At 41.7% G+C, this 19848-nt stretch overlaps 1 protein-coding gene across 1 annotated transcript in view; it reads right to left on the reverse strand.

Moving 5' to 3' along the window:
* cadps2 (Ca++-dependent secretion activator 2) overlaps positions 1-19848 on the reverse strand; it is a 232684-nt gene that overhangs the window by 74943 nt on the left and 137893 nt on the right. Inside the window, exon 13 of the mRNA XM_078256450.1 lies at positions 15828-16015. Within this exon, the coding sequence (XP_078112576.1) occupies positions 15828-16015 (188 nt within the window). The remainder of the gene's footprint in view (positions 1-15827; positions 16016-19848) is intronic.

Genomic DNA, 19848 nt, shown 5'->3' on the forward strand with positions numbered 1-19848 from the left:
TAAACGTGTGTATTTTTAATGAAAGATTTCTGTCACTGCTTTGGGACGGACAATAACGCCATCCACCCATCCACAACAATCTCGTTGCCAGAGACGGCTCCAGTGCCTGGTAAAGGAATGGCGCACATTCATTACATCACATTGCCAAATAAATGTCAATATGCTCACTCTGTTATTCTCTGTTGAGTTGCTTAATATATTACAGTGTGTGCTGTACGTGCATGATGTGATGTGCAGGGAATTAGGAGGCCCAGATCCAGTTATTAGCAATGATCAAAGATACTTTGTTTATTTCTTTTTCAAGCGTTACTGCTGTGTTTGGCTCTCTAGTGTCCCAGTGGTCGCAGGAGGTCAACAGAAAGTGAAGGTGAAGGAGACTGATGACCTGCAGCACTCTAGAGGGACAGGGAGGCTGTCTTTCTTGCCCTTTCTCTGCTTTGTATCGTCAAACCAAAACCACTGCTTCAATCTCTCCTCAATCAGAAGATGAAGTTGCGGATCATTTGTAAGATAAGATACGACACGCCTTTATTGTCTCCTGTAGGAGAAATTTGTTGCAGGCAGTCGCGAAAACAAACATGGCGACACATTGCACAGGAATATACAACTGTCTAGTACAAATGCAATCAACTACAGTTAACATTCAATTAGTCTCGCATTGCCAGACCTTCCTCCACAGCGCTGCGGAGGAAGGTCTGGCTAGTCCACACAGCATTCCAGGATGGGAGGAAAACGTGCTCTGGTTTATTGGCATTTCTTTAAACCAATCACAATCGTCTTGGGCGGAGCTAAGCGTCGGACGGAGCCCCTGTGCCTCTGCAAAAAAAGCCTCTGGAAGGAATTTGTTTTGGTGGAACATGTCTACGTTCAAAAGTTGTTTTAGTCGTGCAACAGAAAACTCAGATTGGACAGATAGTCTAGCTAGCTGTCTGGATTTACCCTGCAGAGATCTGAGGAGCAGTTAACCATAGTCCTCACAAATCCACCAGAGTTTAAAATGCCAACACAAACAAAGAGGAATGTGACGGATATCCGGATGAAAATCAGGGACAACTGGCGGAATTTCCGGCGGCACCGGAACAATCCCGGAAATTGTCGATATGGACTGCTCGAGGTAAATGAAGGCCTTTTCAAACACTAAATCTGGAGACTGTATCTTTAAAATGCTGTTAACATTTCACAACAGACGCCCTCCTCGTCAGACCGCCTCACTGCAAACACCAAAAAGAAACCAAACACGCAGACGTGAAGTCAGTGCAGGAATCTTTGAATTTGTTTAGGTTCAAAGAAAAAAAGAAAATTTTACAAAATGTAAGTGTCTTTGAAAAAAACAGCTAAGGCTGCTTCTCTGTCTTTGTTTTTTTCCGTTCTCGCAGTGACAGGATGGACAGGCTTGTTTTCACCAAACTAACCGATGAAGGAGCCAAACTCTCCGCGCTGACCTCAAAGTCAACCAATCAAACGGAGAGCCTCCTCTTCCTCCTCCGCAACTCATCGGGCCGGCAGGAGGAAAGTCGACAAAGAAAAATGTTAGTTGAGCGCTTCATTAATGTTTTGTAAAAGCTTTCATTCCCCTCTTGCCTTCGTCTGAATAGGCACTCTGGCAAAAAAAGGGGAAAAAATGCAATCAGTACCCAGAGCGACCAGCCTTGACTTCGGAGGCTTTGTCTGTGCAGCTGAAGGAGAAAAGCACCCTCTCCAAACGGCACTCGCAGTCGCTGGAGGGGAAGAAGCGCGGAGGTTGTCTGTTAATGAGTTGTTCTTCTAAAAGCCTTCGCCGGTTCGGCCCCTGACCGTCTCACCTCGAGTGCCAACAGCGAGGCTCCTCGCGGCGTGTTCCTGACTCTCCAAAGTCGAAAAAATAAAAATAAAAACTTGACGAGAAAAGAAGAAACGGCAGAGGCTCTGATGCTCTTCAGAGAGAGAGATACTCAACAGCCACTGATTGACTTCCCTGTCAATTATTATTTATGAAAATAATAACGCTATTTCACCAGGGAGGTGAATCGCTGACAAACATTTATTTTACAGGAGAATTCCGACCAAGCTAGCAACAACACGGAGAAAATACACCAGGAGTAATGGACAAATAATGCAGCCTTTTAATAATTCAACAAAAAAAACATGTATATGTAGTATGTGTCATGTAAATACCAGACATGATAAAAATAGAAAAATCACAAAAAATAGAAATGATGAAAGTAGATAAAATAAGACATAACATATAAAATTTAAATAATACAAAATGATATTAAATTAAAAATTAATAACTTATATTTACATAAAACAGAAAACAACATATAGGCTAGTATGGTTACATAAGAAATAGAGGAAAATTACATTTGTGTAAATGTAAAAAATGAAAAAAATATATACAATATCAAATGAAGTATATTAATTTACATAAAATCTTATGAAAAAACAAGGTAAAATGATCGTAAAATAGACATTATGATGCAATGAAAGTACATGAAATACCACAACATAAAAGACAAAGAATAAAATGAAATGATATAAAATAAAACATGGTATGGTTAAACCAAATAAAAATGTAATTCGTTTTTACAAATTACACACAAATGATATTAAATTACATTTGTGTAAATGTAAATATATATATATATATATATATTTAAAAAATATATAAAACAAGGTATAATAATTTACATAAAATTGAACTACGATTGTATGAAAAACTAACAAAAATAAAATTGGGTGATGGAAATTACAAATAAGCAAATGTGCTTTCTCCAATTGTGTGCCACATGTTTATTTGTCTTACTCCATTTTGGGGCCTGCTGTAATTATAAATATAATGTCATTCATTTTATTACAATTTTTTTAACCATTTGTATTTTAGGATGCCTATTGACAACTAGCCGGGGACTACAGCTTGAAATTAGCTGTGAAGACTTAAGGCTCCTTTTGCTATACAGTTAATTAAAGGGGACTGCCCACGACATTACAAACTAATAAACTAAACTAAACTTTTGGCGCATTCATTTAGTCAGTGAGGAATATTTGTTGAGAACAGGGCGGTGTTGGGAGGGCGGTGGCTGTAGACGTGATGGAGGATAACAATAGGATGTGGTCACGTATTGTGTGAGAACATCAGCGCCTCTCTTCAGCTCCACTCTACTCCATTTGTTCTGTAATGAGAGCCAGCTTTCTCTGCACAACAGCACTTGTTAGCACAACTTCTAAACCCTGTTGTTCCCCAAATCTGTCAATTCATTACCGCCCCCCCCTCCCCTCCCCTCCCCTCATCACAACCCCTCCACTTCCCACAACCCCCTATTTAACAAGCACCAGTTAATCCCAAGGGAAACATAAAGCAGAGTTGTTGGGAAGAGCGTGTGTGCTCACTCATGTAAAGGCAAAGAAAAGCAGGCTTTCATGTTGAAGCCGCCGCTGTGCTCCTGTGGGGCCCTGCACAGACAAATTAAGACGTGGGGACTGTGTGTGGAAGTCTTCGATTCAGAGAATTTCTGGTATGATTTAATACAGCGGGGCTGTTGTCGGGTCTCCTTCACATGGAAGCTCACTGTGCCTCATGTGAACGTCTGTTTGCCTCCCTGAGTACATTGTTAGAAAGATCACAAAATTCCCGACACAACGTAACATGAATGTATAAAGAGTTAAAACTGTGGATGGTATAGCAAAGTAAAGATCGTTTTGCTTCTGCTGCTGTCCACTCTGACAGCTGGGTCCTGCACTCTGAGTCGGAACATTCCATCCAAAACGCACGCTGAACGATTAATCGTTTTCAAACTGAAATCGCGATTTGAAAGAATGCGATTAGCTAACCATAAAGACCGCGACTGATTGAATGTGCAATATTTTGTTGAATGTTTGGTGTAACATTTGGTTTAACATTTTTTTTTTATTCCTCTTTTTATTATGTTGTTATTTCATAAGATAAACGCTGGAATAATGTTACATATCACAGAATATACAACAAGTAGATCCGACCAGACAATCTGATTGGTCGACTAGACATTTAGAACGTGCTCAAATCCAGCGTGACAGCACACCCAGAGCCATTTGAGCACACCTGGCGCACCACTTAAAATATCACTCCGCTATTCCTGTGTCAACATTAAGGAGTTGAATTAAAAACTGTTTCAAAACATTTGTATTCATGTAAGTAATTCAGGAAGCACAGTGGAACACACAAAAGCTCTCCAACTAGTGCATAAAGTGATTCATCGGATTAAATGACTTATTTGTTACAACGCTCTGAAGTTAACTTTCACTGGAAATGTTTTGGGTCAGCTGTGCCAGTTACGGCGCTAGCTAGAAAATAGCTGCTAAATGTGACTTTCGTGGACGTACACGTAGCTAAATCTGCCGATGGAAAAATTATTTTTTTCAGCAGATATCTTAGTTACAACAAGATTGAGCTATCAAAGCAGTTTGGTGTTTATATGTGTGATAGTTATTCAGTTTGGGAAATCCCATCATCTTTACAAAGCTAACGTTAGCTTAAGTTGACTGGTAACGTTTTACAGGGACAGGAAATCGTCTCCGTTTGAAGTTCGCGGACGTTAAGTATCTAAATCTATCTATGGAAAAAATATGTTTTTAGGGCAGATATCTTAGTTATAACAGGATAGAGCTAGCAAAGCAGTTTGGTGTTTAAGTTACATTTTTTCTATTCCACCCCCCCAAAATTGTTTAGCCCTAAGGCTATGTTCACAAAAAGTTGACTAAGGTGCTTTTGTAGTAAGAAAAAAAAGCTGGCAGCGTTTTTATTCCAAAAAGCACCCGAGAGCGTCTTTTGTTGTTATAACAACAACTACTGCTACAGTATCCTAGAGCGCTATGTGGAGCGGTGCTAACATTAGATAAAACAAAGAGGTGGAGCGAGCTACAGAAAGAACAGAGAGAGTGGTGCTGCTAACGTTACATAAAACAAAGCCAGTTCCCTGTACAGGGAGCACCCAGTCATACCATATAACTCGCTGTGCCCTGACTCCATTTTTTCTCGTTATGAAAACGACAGGTCTGGCTACTCCGCTTGTCATTGGTCGGCTGTCAAAAAAGCACTTGATGTAGGGCGTTTTTTCAGAAAAGTTCAACTTTTTCCAACTTAAAAAAGACGCTCAGAGCTACAGAAAAGAAGTCGGCGGTGGCGTTTAAAAAAAGCGCTCACGACTTTTTTGAAAACACGGTTTACTCCATAGGATTATGATGTAAAACAGACGCTGGCAGCTTAAAAAAAGACACCAAGTGTGAACATAGCCTTATAAACACTAATGTAAAAAATGTCATACGGGCATTTTTTCTAAGACTCAAACAAGGTTGAATATTTTAAATAACAGACGGAAGAACGGATGGATGGATGTAGATGAGGAATAGAATGGATGGATGGAGAGACGGAGGAATAGATGAATGGATGGATGATGTAGAGACAGAGGAATAGATGGCTGGCCTGAGGCTCCAAGCCCTCACAGTTAATGCCAGCTGTCCTGTAATCGGAGTTATTCATTGTCTTCAAACAATCAGTGGTTGGTTCCCATGTGCAGCCACAGTGAGCAAGAAGGCAGATAATAAAACTGACTGATCAGTTCTGCAGCTCTCAAGTTCCACTGTTCCACTTTTACTACTTTTTAAATTACAAACACTAACTTTTAAACTCAATGACGAGAGCTGCAACTAGTAAACTAAAACTAGCTGCAACTGAGAGCTGCAACTAAAAAAGTATTTTCAACATCGATAAGTCAGCCCATTATTTTCTTAATCAATGGCTTTGTCTATAAAATGCCCATCATTATTTCCCGGAGTTGAAGGAGACGTCTTCAAATGTCTTGTTTTGCCTGACCAACAGTCCAAAAACCCAATATTTTAAGATACAAAGGCACATACCAGAAGCTGAAAACTAGCAAATGTTTGGTGTCTAAAACAATTAATACATTATTACGTCTCTCAAATCAACTAACAATTTACTAACTATTTATTTCAGCTCTAGAATTGATTATTAGTGCTGACAATGTTGCAGAATACAGGTTCATTTTAAGATGTCCCTCCCTCTCCTTTTGAGTTTTCAGTTAGAGGAAAAGACTCTGAAATTAAATTGATTTTCACATTAAAAACAAAAAGTTTAATACACAAGCAAGCACTTTAAGAAGTGTACTCAACACCATTTAGACTTCCAGCCTGTAATCTGGGGTTTTCACCTGTGAGCCTGAGGTTCTTCTCGTCACATTCAAATGGTTATAAAGACTACAAATGCAGAGTTGTAGGTGTGAGTGTTGGGTTGTTAAAGTGCTGCTGGGAAAGAGAGTAAAAGCAAACACCTGTCGTCTTAAGGTGTTTAGATTAGATTAGATAATACTTTATTCATCCCACAATGGGGAAATTCACTTGTTACTTAATTATTATTTGTTAATTAATTGTTGGTTAACAGGTTCAACCTGCATAGTTTTCAGATTTGAATTCTAATTCACTAACATTTTATCATCACTGACAACATATTGATACATTTAAACCCCCAATGCCTGAGACTCACTATTCTATGAAGACTGAGAGAAAAAACGAACACAAAAGCACAGAAAAGTCTCTTTCTTATGGGGTGAAGTTTGTGACTTAAATCAATTCAGTGTGCTGGAAGCTGAAATATTTTTTCTCCCATCGTCACAAAGAGCTCATCAAGAGCTTTCAGATGTTTTTTTGAAACTCAATCTTTCCCCCAAATGTCACTCATACCCTCCACTTCGTCTGAATCGAATTACGGCAGAAAACTAATCGGACGAGGAACGACTTGGCAGGCGGCCAGAAGCAAAACGCGAGCGCGTAAAAACACAACACAGTGTGGTGTTTGGTTTGGTGTAGCCCTCCTCGCTGTGCCATTAAACCCAGTCAGATGTGTGTTCATGCTTGGGCTCACACGGCGGAGTGGGGAACGATGCGACAGCTTGTCGGGGGGGTTCAGACACATTGTTGCTGCTAAATGAAGCGAGCGCGTTTTGGAGGCGAGACTGCTGTCGGCGCCGCTCCGGGGGCCGAGGAGGGGAGGAGGGGTCCGCAGAACTCAGGTTTGTGTGTTTACAGTCTCAAATGTAAACGATAAGTAACCATATCCGCCCCAGGGATCCAACCAAACCCTCCGGCTGTGTGGTTCAGATGTCAGTCGACATAAGAGTCGTCACGAGTTGAGCTGGCCGAGCGGCGTGGCAGGGTAACCGGGAGTGGATGCCACTTCACTTCAAGAGGTGTGGAAAGGAGATTAAGCGGAGTGGCAGGTGATCATGTGTGTCACCTTCCTCCTCCGTCCATCACCTCGCTGGAGATTGGGGGGGGGGGAGGCTGTTGTGTGAAGGGTTGGGGAGGTAAAAGCTCATGTCGCATCCCGTGTCAGCGTGGCGTAGATGGCTCGGCGAGGAGAAGATCGGACGTGACAGGTGAGAGGGAGGCGAGCGGACCCCCCCTCCCCCACGGCTCTGGTAATGCTCCTTTAACCCTGATCCCAGTTCAAACGCACCCGTCTCATCAGACCCACACAGACGGGTACAAGACGAGTCAAAGTGTCACAGCGGCTTCCCCCCGCAGAGGTTTGATTGTTCAATCACATCCTGCAGCACGAAATAAGTAATGATGAAGCCTGCAGGTCTTAATAGCCACATACTTATCAAGTGCTCTCGTGTCCAAATAAACCAACCCAGTCTCACGGCAGTTCGTGAAATGGTCACGTTATTTAATATTGATTCGTTTTCACGGGGACGTTTTTCTCGTTTTTTTCGTGGTGGCCAGCACGAAAATGTAAAGTAATGTATTTCAATGTGAAGCATATTTCATGATCACAGCACGAATACGTTAGCGAGTAGTATGAAAAAGCCGAAAAGCCGAAAATCCGCATAGGGAGGTTGGTCGGGGTGGTGGATCGGTCAAATAACACAGGCCTTTCACCCGAGAGACCAGGGATCGAGTCCCGCGTGTGGCGTTTTGTTTCCCCGTTGTTTTCCTAATCACAACCGTCCCGTTATTGTCGCGCGTCCCCCGTGGCCGCCTCCCAGCGTGAGGCGTCCTTTCCCCGTTGTTTTTTTCCTAAACCCAACCTCCGCCATCCCGTTATTGTTGCGTGTCCCTCAGAGACCGCGGATCGTGTCCCGGGGTGTGACATTTGCTTTCCCCGTTAATCTTTTCCTAAACCCAACCTCTGAATAGGTGGTTCCCATTTCGTGCTAGCCACCACGAAAAAAACGAGATAAACGTGTTGTTGTACACGAATCAATAGATTAAAAATAACGTGACAATTACACAAACTGCCGTGAGACCGTGTTGAATAAACTCACATGCAATTTAATTCACCTTGGTGTGTGTCATTTCAGCTTCCATTTTCACAGGGGACAGACACTAAGTGGATACTTCCACAGTTACAGAAAAAAAATAAAAGTGTCTCAAACCACCTTTGGTGAATTGGTCCAGGGGAGCTCCAGTTTCAGTGGAGGATGAGTGAAAAAAAAGCATTACATTACTTATCAAAAGAAGATCAAGAAGAGACATAGAACAGCCTACGTGTGTGTGATTTGGTTAAATAGATAGTTCAGGGAAACTGTAGTTTAGGGAATTTTTACTTTTTTTCCCACTTTCCCAGAGTCAGAAACTAGTAAATGCCTGAGGACAAACTTTGGTTGTGTAGTCTGAAGTTATGTCAAACAGCAATATTAGGCTACGTTGGCTCAATTATTGAGCGTCTATTGTATCAAATAACATCATGTACCGATCAAAGTGCGCCGGGCTTTGAAGCCAAGTCTAGAAGAGCTGCATGATTAAATCATTTAAAGCCCATTTAAGTTAGCCGGAGAGCTAAACAGGAAGTAGCCGGCTTGGCTGGTGGATGTCTCTAGTGCGCCTGCTTTACGGGCCCCATAGCGCGGAAACGGCGCAAAACTTTTTTGGCTTCATGTGCCACTGAGAAACTCTCATAGTAATGAACGGGGCTCCTCCTTGAACGCTGTATTCAGGTATCCTTATTATACATCCATGGTTCAATAGGCATCCAGGGATTGAGCAACACTAACAAGAACAAAACTAACTAACAAGTTAAGGGGGGGTTGAGGGGGTTGCCTTTTTCCAAGCTTTGTCGTCAGGAGGGAGTTTTAAAACTCCTGCTCTAAACAATCAGATCGGATCTCCAATGCTTCTTTGCTGCATTTACACACTGCAAATATCTACCAGATCCAGCAACGTCACATTTAGACTCTCTCATTTAAACAGCTCCTAGAGAAGATCCGGACTAGGGATGCACTGATACCTATGCATTTTTATGATCAAGTAGAAGTACAAGTACTTACATTTGGGTACTTGCCGAGTACCGATACGAGTACTTAATAATCCCTCTGGGGTCCGAGGGTGTTTTCAGACACACAGATGATTTAGGCCTTCTCTAATATTGTTGTCAATTAGAACAAAGCAGTATATTCAAAGTACCATGCCTTTTTTTTTTTATTCAAAGCTGAGTGCCTGGGCCTGGACATTTCCCCGGGCTAGTGTCATTAAATAAATCACATAATTCCTGATTTAAAAACACTAAGTGAGGTTTAGAAAGAATGAAGAACGCAAAGTCCGATGACGTCATTCACGTGCATATTAAGTACCCACGTGGGTTTACTGAACCAGTGGAGAGGATGGTTTGTTTACGCCAGCAGCTAAATTCACAAGATTCTTTGCAAATTTAAAGACTTGTGGCAAACTATAACCGTTAAAACAGTTAGACTAGCTGTGGTTGTTAAAACAGAGTTGTGTAGAAACCGCATGCAGACAGAGCGGATTGAAATATCGCTTTCTTCATGTTCATGCCCGTTAAGCTGATGAGAGACATTGGGCTAACACCGCTACTCCAAATATCAGTGGTGAAGTGTATGGGCAAAAGGCTGCTTTTTCACAAAGCAGCTTTGGAAACACGGTTTCTGTGATGTGGTGACGGCTGGGAATCTCTCGGCTCCAGTACACTGAGAAGACGTTGAAACGCAGTATTATTAACGACTGACAATGGCTGGTCGTCAAGTGCAATCATGCACTGGGCAAGAGCCTAGTTAGATTTTTACAGCCAAAAATCTCCAAACGGCTGGCATTGCTCCTCTTTGGTCGCCTATACCTGCTTGACGGAGAGGTTATTGTCACATTGCTACACACTAAAAACTCCTGGGTCAAAAATAACCCATAATGGGTTATTTTTAAACTACGCTAAACTTATACACAAATGATATGATCTGATGTAATGATTTTATGTCATGTTTTTTTACTCTTTCCATACCATGTCATGACTCATGAGTGTGTCTGTGTGCAAAAATACATTATAGAGAGAGATAGATAGAGAGAGAGAGAGATAGAGAGAGAGAGAGAGAGAGAAAGCCAACCCTATTACCCAGAACATGGGTTACGCTTTGAAAAATAACCCACAAACCCAAACAACCCAGGAACTGGGTCAAAATATTAGCCCTATAACCCAGAAAATGGTTACTCTCTGAAAAAATAACCAATAATTTTAACCCAACACAAATAACCCAGAAACTGGGTTGAAGAAATAACCCAGGAGTTTTTAAGTGTGTATGAGGTGGTATCGGGTGTGGTAGTATCGGAGTAATTTTATGACATATAAGTATGAGGGATGCACCGATACCGATACCCGATACTAGCATTGGTATCGGTGCATCCCTAACCCGGACATGTGAGCTTCTGGCCCTTTTCTTCGCTCTGCTATCTTTAAACATCAGGAATGTTGGTGCTGGAGCAGCAGGAATCTCTAAAGCCTGGAATTCACTTGTGAATGTATTCAAATGCTGTCATTTACTGACATTTGACATCACATTAATATTTAACAGTGCTATGAGCCACCCGGTCCTTATATAACCGGACTGAGAGCTGGATCGGTGTTCTCAAATAGATTTTTAGTGGATGTCGGGCTCCGTCAGAGTTGTCCCCTTGTCACTGATTCTGTTTGTGATTTTCATGGATAGGATCTCAAGGTGCAGCCAAGGGGAAGAGAGTGTCCGGTTTCCCTCCTCTGCTCTTTGCAGACGGTGTGGTTCTGTTCACTTTTTTTCTGTGAAGCTGTCAGGATGAGAGTCGTCACCTGCAAGTGAGCTGCTGCGCCAAGTGAAGAAGTTGAAATATCTCGGGGGGGTCTTGTTCCACGAGTGAGGGTAGGGGGGATTGGTGCAACATTAGCAGGCGTTGTACCGGACCATTGTGGTAAACATCAAAAGGAGCTTAACCTGCTGCCACGGCGACCCACCCCTCCGCAGCAGAAAAGAATCATCCTGAATAATATTTACTATTCAGGTAATGCAGGTACAAAATACAGATAATTGGAAAGCATTGGAAAGTCATTAAAACCAGTAAAGAACGGACAGAAATACGCTGCAAACATCTTTTTCAATCTGCTGTAAAACATTATTCAAATCTTCTTGTGTTGAAGAACAGCAGCTTGAAAACACTTAATTTGGAAATGTGATGCAGCTGCAAGCGTTGGACATCAGGGGAAAGGATAAACGGGGTAGTAAAAGTGGTTCTTTTTACATGCTGTTTTGAAAGGAGTTGAAACAGCATGAGAAAAGCTAATAGGATTTTAAATGTAAAAAAATAAATAATCTGTTGTCTATCATCACACAGTTGTAGGTGTTAAGTTAGTTAAACAGACTTAGACCACGAGGGGTTTAAAGTCTCTCCGGAAAACGCTGACAATCTGACATGATCTGTGGGAGGCTTTCACATACCAGAAACATTTTCACTCCTTCCATCAAGTTCCAACATGTTTCCCAGTCAGAACGGAGTGTGTTTTAAGAAAAGCACAGTCTGATACACACTGAATTTATCGCCTTGAAGTATTAGTCAGTACTCTCCTGTTGATCATTCTGTGGTTTCTCTCTTTGTCCCCTCTGCCTCTCGACGTAGATTTTGTCTTATGGAGCAGCCCTCCGGGGAAAACTTGAGTTCTGTAATTAAGTTGTTGTTTTTTTTTTCACCTCCGAGCCTGCCAGCTATCCAACAAAACCTCTTTTTCCCATCACGCCCACTCGGGTATGGGCATCAATTATGCAAATTACAGCTCCAACTGACAAAAAGCCAATTCCAGTCACCCCCCTCCGCCCACAATTTATATCTGGCGATTTGCTGGAGAAGCTAATCATTACGCTTTCTAATTGACTAAATGAGTCGAAAAAGAAAGAAAGCACAGATACCAGTAATTACCAGCCGGGGAGTCAAGCAGGGGCTGATGGGAGTGAAGTGGAGAACTGAACTGCTGGAGTGACGCTGATGCCAACGAGTGGCTAAAAGACACTGCCGCTGCTCATATCTGAAGTGTACTGAAGGTGACCAAAGCTGAGGTCCCTCTCGAACAAAATCAAGACAACTTTGCCTCCCCATCCTCTCCCCGTCATCACCTCCCAACAACATTTCCTTTTGCCTATTTGTGTTTAAACTTTGGCGAATTGGCACCAATAAACGTGTGCCGAATTAGTCATTGATAGTTCCTGTTTGCAGTGTACCCATGGACTTACAGACACCTATCACTGGATTACTTTGACGCTGAAGGAAACTTAAAAACGTGATGATTACAGGGGTGGGTCAAACCTTACCGATGTCCCCACGTCTATGCCTTCTGGGAGATAAAACGGAAGTTCCAGATGTGACAAAAAGTGCCTATTCAGTGTTGATGGCTGGGAAAGTCTCCACTGCTAGAGTTATACTGAGGCATTGGAAATCACCCTCGCGTCCGACACTTCAAGAATGGAGGGTGTTAGTGAGTGAAGCAGCATCATATCAAATCATGTTGGCTAGGATAAGAGGGAAGGGGCCTGTGACAATGGGAATATGGGACGATCTTATGGCTTACTTTACTTCTAATTAAAAAAAGTCTAAATATGACACTGGGCTATGGCCAATGAGAGGGTGCGCTATTATTAATTTGTGTAGTATGTGTGTATATGTATGTATGTATGTATATATATATATATATACATAAACACACATACACACACACACACACACACACACACACACACACACACACACACACACACACATTATTTTAATTTTTCTTCTCTCATATGTCTAGTATATACAATTGTATCTTCATATTCATTTAAACAGGAACAGTTTTGACTTTGTCTTTATTGATATGCTATTACTCTGACTGTATTTTCCACATTTTGTACCACTTGAGCAGTTTTTGTACCACGTTTGAAAATAATAAAAAACTTGAATGACAAAAAAAACTAAAAACGTGATGATTCTCAGGCAAGTTTGGATATAATGATATCCTTGGAACATGTTAATTACTTTGACGCATCTGATGTGTTTACTGTCACCTTTAGCCTGTTAGGAATAAAACGTGCAACGAGACGGGACTTCAAATCCTCCACATGAATACATCCAGTGCCGAGATCTTGAACATGTATTCAACCTCCACTGATTGGATCTTAAACTAAATTTCACGTGGAAGTTAATTTTTGTATATGTATTTATGTATAAGATAAGAAAGTTAAGATTATTTGTACAAAAAAAGAAACATTAATTAATAACATTAATAAAGTTATATACATAATTAGAAGTCTTCAAATACATAGGGCATATTTATGCTATGAATCTAAATTTATTACATGGATACTTTGATCTAACTATTTCTTCACACTCGTATTGCTATCATTTTTGGCGATTTCCCAAACAAAGTCTGGTGAAATCTGCACCCGAAGTGCACTCTGCAGAAAGTGCACTTGTGGCCCTTTGCGTCAACTTGAGAAAATGTGGTTTTTGGACAGCACTCGGCAGTCCAGACTTTACGATTCCGTGCCACAAACTGAGTCTGTAAGTGTGTGGAAGTTTGGACATTTGGATTCAGCCTCTGAGTGTGGCTGAAAAAGAGCATCTGTGCTCAGTGAAGATGTACAGAATAAATGAAAAGGTCAAATTACAGTCTGTTCACAGAGCTGTTCTGAGATAGTTGTTGCTTTATATGTAAAGTAGTTGCACATATTGTTCATTTTAAAAAGGTTCTGTTACAACTGATGAAGTGAAATAAAGAGAATGCTTCTATTCTTCAACAAGGTATTATATTGCTTGGGGAAAACAAAGGACTTTCACCCCGTAAATGTGTGTTCCTTGGGAGTGTTTCAATCCAAACCACAATCTTTAATCTTAACTAGTCGCTTTGGTGCCCAAACTTAACTGTTGTCGCCGCATAAAGCGTGTTTTACAGTAACCGCAGCCCAGCTGGCGCGCGCATATGTGACATCATGAAATCGCCGTAACTGTTTATACCCGCGCTGGTGCAGTCTTCTCCTGAACAGCTTCTAATGAGCAAAGGCTACCGATGTTGCTCTTTCTATGGACTAGAAGAAGAAGAAGAAGATAAACAACGGCAGAACTGGCAGCAGTGTTGATGTCAATGTTTCGATTTGATTGGATGACCTACTTGGTGGGATCAAGCCTTTCATTCACCATGAAATAACTCATCTTAACCCAGGAAGTTTACCAGAGAGACTTGCAGTCACTCTGAGAGTCCTGGCATCTGGTTGTCGGCGAACTTGTTCAGGCCTCCTGTTTCCGCTTTGTCGTGTGCCGCTGAAAAAAAAAGAGCCGTGTGCGACCTCTGCTCGTGCGCCATAAATCCGGGCGCGCCGGCAGGATATTACGTTATTTTGACGTCACAATGACGTGCGCCACCTTGGAAGCGGCTAGTATACCGTACGCTTAATGCTCACTTTTTGTCGCCTTAACTTAAACGTAATGTCCGCTGAAATGACCGGCGTTGCTCAAAGCCCCCTATTTTCAGGAAACTCAACTACCAACTGCCGCTGATACGACGGAGCTCTGTAGCTGGCGTCACGGCTTTTCGAGTTCTTCTGCTCCTCCAGTAGACATGACCATCTCTATTTACTGCTTTTAACATGCTTTGTTCACGTGAACAGAAAATTGTGTTGCCTGTTAGAGCTAAAGATCTTTGCCCGAACCCGACCTCGGTCTTAATTTCTATCATTTCACACGGGCTCGGGCTTGCGCTCCGGGTTGCGCGGTAAATGAGCGGTCAGGTGATGCGTTTCGATTAGCGCGAAAATGGATGCTGAGGAGGTGAAACGGAGACTGGCCTCTGGAGGACTTATTTTATTTCTTTGTTCCAACTTCCAAGTGGCCTTTAGCCTACGTTAGTCATGAATAAATTATGTTAAAAAATGTATAAATGACTCATTCTTGCTGTGTGCGAGCACACATTTGAATAACGTCGGGCTGTAAAGGGGTTCAGGCTTTTATAAAGCTGTCAATCAAAATGTATTTGTCGGGCTCGGGCCAAATTCTGTCGGGCTCTGGTCTAACTTTAAGGCCCGATTACAGCTCTATTGCTTGTATCTTTTCGCGGCAACCCTCCATAAAGATTTATCAGCCTACTTGCAGTAACAGCGAGAGTAACAATTTATTTCACAATATTATTATGGTTAAACAATAAATCTGCGGTTTAAATGCATTCCGAACCGTGAGTGTTGATTCGTACGGACCACGGATCAACTATGGTCCGTTACACCACTAGTCCTAAACATGAGGCCTCCCCTGAAGACGCTCCAGATACTTCAAGTCTCCATTGAATGGGCTCTTTAATTTAGCAAAACCAGAGTCCTCAACTAGAGAATGGCTAGGCGTTCTGCATCGTAGTATTAATTATTGTTCTATCTATTTTTGAGATTATTCACCCTTTTCCCCCAAAATTTTAAATGTACAGTTTCCCCTACACTTCAGCGGTATGGTCAAGACCCCTCACCGGCTTCCCACAGGAAATTTCCCTTTGATTCCTGGGCCTAATGTTATTGAATCAGTGTCGGGCGGTGTACCTGTTTCCGTGGACGTGAGAGGCGCAGAAGGCGTAGCTGTAGTGCAGCAGCGTGGGGTCGACCAGCGCGTTGTTCTCTGAATAATCCATCAGATCCTTCAGGTAGCTCAGGTGACGGCTGCAGCCTCGAACGCCGTACCGAGCACAATACTCATCCAGGACGAACACCTGACCGGGACTGAACCAACCCTGAAGACAAAAAAAAAACACACAGCAGACCGGTCACGCTGCATGCAACAACAAAGTCAGTCTTCGCAGTGGAATAGAGTGCTGTCCTTCTCTTCTACAAAACAGAAAAATAAAACCAGAATTATTAGGGAAACCCTGGGAAATCTGGTTCAGTATCAAATTATCTAGTTCTGAAGAAACTAGAAGAAGAAAAAAAAAATTTGAAAACCAGCAGACATTTTGTTTTAGGCATGCCAGTTATTGGGGGTATGGACAACAGACATTAACGTCTTCACATCTGTCTCTACGTGTTGCATAACAAACATCTTTTGGACTGATATCTCTGTACATTTCACGTATTCTATTTAGACTTTCATACCGTAAACTTCCCCTGGACAATATTTTGCACATTTCTGCACAAAACTGTTTTTTAAAACTGCTTAGCTCTTTTATTTTACAACAGATATTGTAAAATGTTTTATAGTATTTTATCACATTTGTATTGTGATTTTTTTTCTATTTTATATTCATGTTTCTTGACCTTTGCAGCACTTGCTTTTGATTTGTATGTTCTCTTACTATGTTAATTGTTATGCACCAAACACCTAAGCTAATTCCTTGTATGTGAAAACCTCTTTGGCAATAAACCAGATTCAGATTTGAAAAAAGGCGCTTCTATTTCATCCTTACTGACCACCAGAGGCAGTGCTTAACACTGAATATATTCCGTGTTAAGCACTGCCTCTGGCGGTCATCCAGGATTCATAGAACCGTAGTTACATTCGTAACTTTCGATTTATTAAGAGGTAAGACACCATTATATTATCAGATGGTTGTAGGACTAAAGAAAGCCTGGCAATTCAGAAACAAACCCAGCTTCCTGGTAAACAATGACGATAGCCAAGACATCCTCACTCACAGCTTCCCGTTCTCCATGGGAGACGTAAACAGAAACGGACCAGCATGGGTCACCTTTTGGCTCCACAAACTCAATGAATATCCTCTATACTTTACCACGATTAACCAGGAAATTGTGAAGATTAACCCTTCAACTATTAATTGTCTGCTACAGTTAAAAAAAATAAAATAAAATAAAAAAACAATAACAGAAAGGTGTGGAGTAACAGGAAAATTCTGAGATGTTCATTCATCCTGCACGCAATCACTAAATTCGGCATGGAACTTACAACGCTAATTAAGATCCCTCACGGAAGGAACATTAACAAATTAGCACCTCCAACGAGCTGATCTCACACACACACACACACACACACACACACACACACACACACACACACACACACACACACACACACACACACACACACACCCTCCTGCCTGACTGACATGGCTTTCCGCCCGGCGACAGGCGACCCAGAAGGAAAGACGAGCTGCAAAAAAACAGTTTCATTTTACCTTCAGAGCAGGTTGTTTTTGTGGGAAGTTATCTGCTGTTTAAAAGATAAAAGAAAATGACACCAAGTATGTATTTTTATGAAATTAGAAGATTTTTAGACACTAGATATCATATATCATACATTTTGGGCATATTGAATTGTAATGGGAAGGTTCTTCTGGATTTAAATAATATGGTTTTGGGCCTCAACTTGATTTTTCTATTTCAAAAACTATTCTCAACAAGATTATTTTTCAATCATAACTTTACTTTAATGTAAAATATGATTTCAGAGGCGGAGGAGTGAATGTTTCCACTCCTGCATGAAACATGTCATGTCAAAAATGTATTAAACATGACATGTTGTCATGTTTTAACGTGTTCTTAGGCTGATGTCGTGACCAAACTGGTGGAAGCAAACAATTAAGGATTTGGGTTTTTTTTGCGGATGATTGATGTGAGGAAAAGAACATATAAATGTTGGGAGGATATTTCTCAGTTTCCATTTGTTTGTTTTCCCCCCTGACTGTATCGCAACACAAGTTTGCTGATATGACGGTTCAGCAAAACGCTGCATTAGGTTATTAAAACATCGTTAATATGTTCAGATTGCATCTTTGGGACAGTTAAGGTCAGGGAAAGATCTTTGGTATATTAAACAAAGAGAACATGAGCTGAAGGTCTGTTGACGGGACTTGCATGTGTTCAGAAGCGTACTTTATAATTCATTCATTCTTCTCAGCAGTCCGTGTCTTTTAAGTATTTTCTGTCACCAAATAAAATGGAACTTTCAACACCTATTTAATCGTCTGACAAATAACAAAACAAACCGTTGACTGTTTTAATGTCTCTTCACAATAAAAGCACACAACAGAAATTATTTCTGTATGTTTAAGGGTACTGAAGCTCATTTAAGTACTTGAAATTAGACATTATTTCCAGTATTTTATTTAGACTCTTGCAGACATGCTGCTTCCTGTCGGGGTTAACTGGACCTGGCACATTTCTCCTCTGAAGGCCTTTTAGTGTCTACCCCCCTCTCCCCCCTGCAGTCCTCAGTTTGCTTGTCGTTTTCTCCAGTTTCTTTCTTCATTTCTCTCTCTCCGTCTGTGAGCCCGAGCTATTAATATCACACCACGGGGAGAGAGAGGGGCCTGTCGACGGGCGTGAAGCGACAAGATGTTCCTCTGTGACAAACAGATGGCGAACTCCAGTCTTGGCACTGACCGCTCAATTAGTGGCTAACGAGCCGACTGCCTCGTTAGCTCCGTCAGCCGCACATCTCCGTGTCAGAGCTCCGGCGTCCACAGCCTCCCTCCAATGGAACGGCCCAAAAAAGTGAAAGCGGCGTTTGGCTCCGAGGCAACGGACACCTCGGCTTGATGCTCGTCACTTGACTACATGACAGGAAGCTTAGAGAGTGAGGATTCTCAGGGGTTCTCAGATGGTGATTTGGCTCATAAAATAATTTTTTGGGTCCAAAGATTCCTTTGACCCCAACAGACAGAGATCTGTCACTTTGTCATGACATGCACAGTACTACATGTTCTATTTAAGAGCATGGAGGCGAAAATGTATGAAAATATAAAAATATAACTGTCTCAGAAATCTCAAAAACAACTGTCCCGTCTGCAAGGGACAGTGTTGGGTTTCATTAAACCTCGAGGTTGATGAACTCTGTAAAACCTGATTTTATAATAACTTTTTTTTAGAGCGTGCAGCTGGCTGCTTCTGATTATTCTAAAGATTCAATTAAAAAACTGTTCTCATGGTGGAATTTGATAAAAAAAAAATTATAATCGACAGCAGAAATGCTCACAAGTCTCTGAGCTGGAGTCCAAGTCAAGTCTCAAGTCTCTGAGCTGGAGTCCAAGTCAAGTCTCACGTCTCTGAGCTGGAGTCCAAGTCAAGTCTCACGTCTCTGAGCTGGAGTCCAAGTCAAGTCTCACGTCTCTGAGCTGGAGTCCAAGTCAAGTCTCACGTCTCTGAGCTGGAGTCCAAGTCAAGTCTCAAGTCTCTGAGCTGGAGTCCAAGTCAAGTCTCACGTCTCTGAGCTGGAGTCCAAGTCAAGTCTCAAGTCTCTGAGCTGGAGTCCAAGTCAAGTCTCAAGTCTCTGAGCTAGAGTCCAAGTATTATGTTTTTAAAGCCAAAGCTTATGATGAATGGCACAGCAGCTGCCAGTGGGGTCGACGTGTTTGTTGTCCTCTCTCATGTGTAGGGTTGGGCATCGTTTTGATTTGAACAATTCTGATTCGAGGCTTTTCAATGTAAAATAAAGCCACACTTTAGAGCTCTGCTTACTGTGCTCCATGGCTGAAACACAACAAGTGCCTGGAAGAAAGGGTTGCTATGGAAACCAAAACTTAGTTGGTTACTTGTGTTAAATATGGAACCGATGATCGGATTCTAAACCAAATTTTCCAAACGATTCCAAGTTGGAACTGGTTCTCGATGCCCA

This window comes from Sander vitreus, chromosome 8 (genome assembly GCF_031162955.1).
Source record: "Sander vitreus isolate 19-12246 chromosome 8, sanVit1, whole genome shotgun sequence".
In the NCBI taxonomy this organism is placed as follows: domain Eukaryota; kingdom Metazoa; phylum Chordata; class Actinopteri; order Perciformes; family Percidae; genus Sander; species Sander vitreus.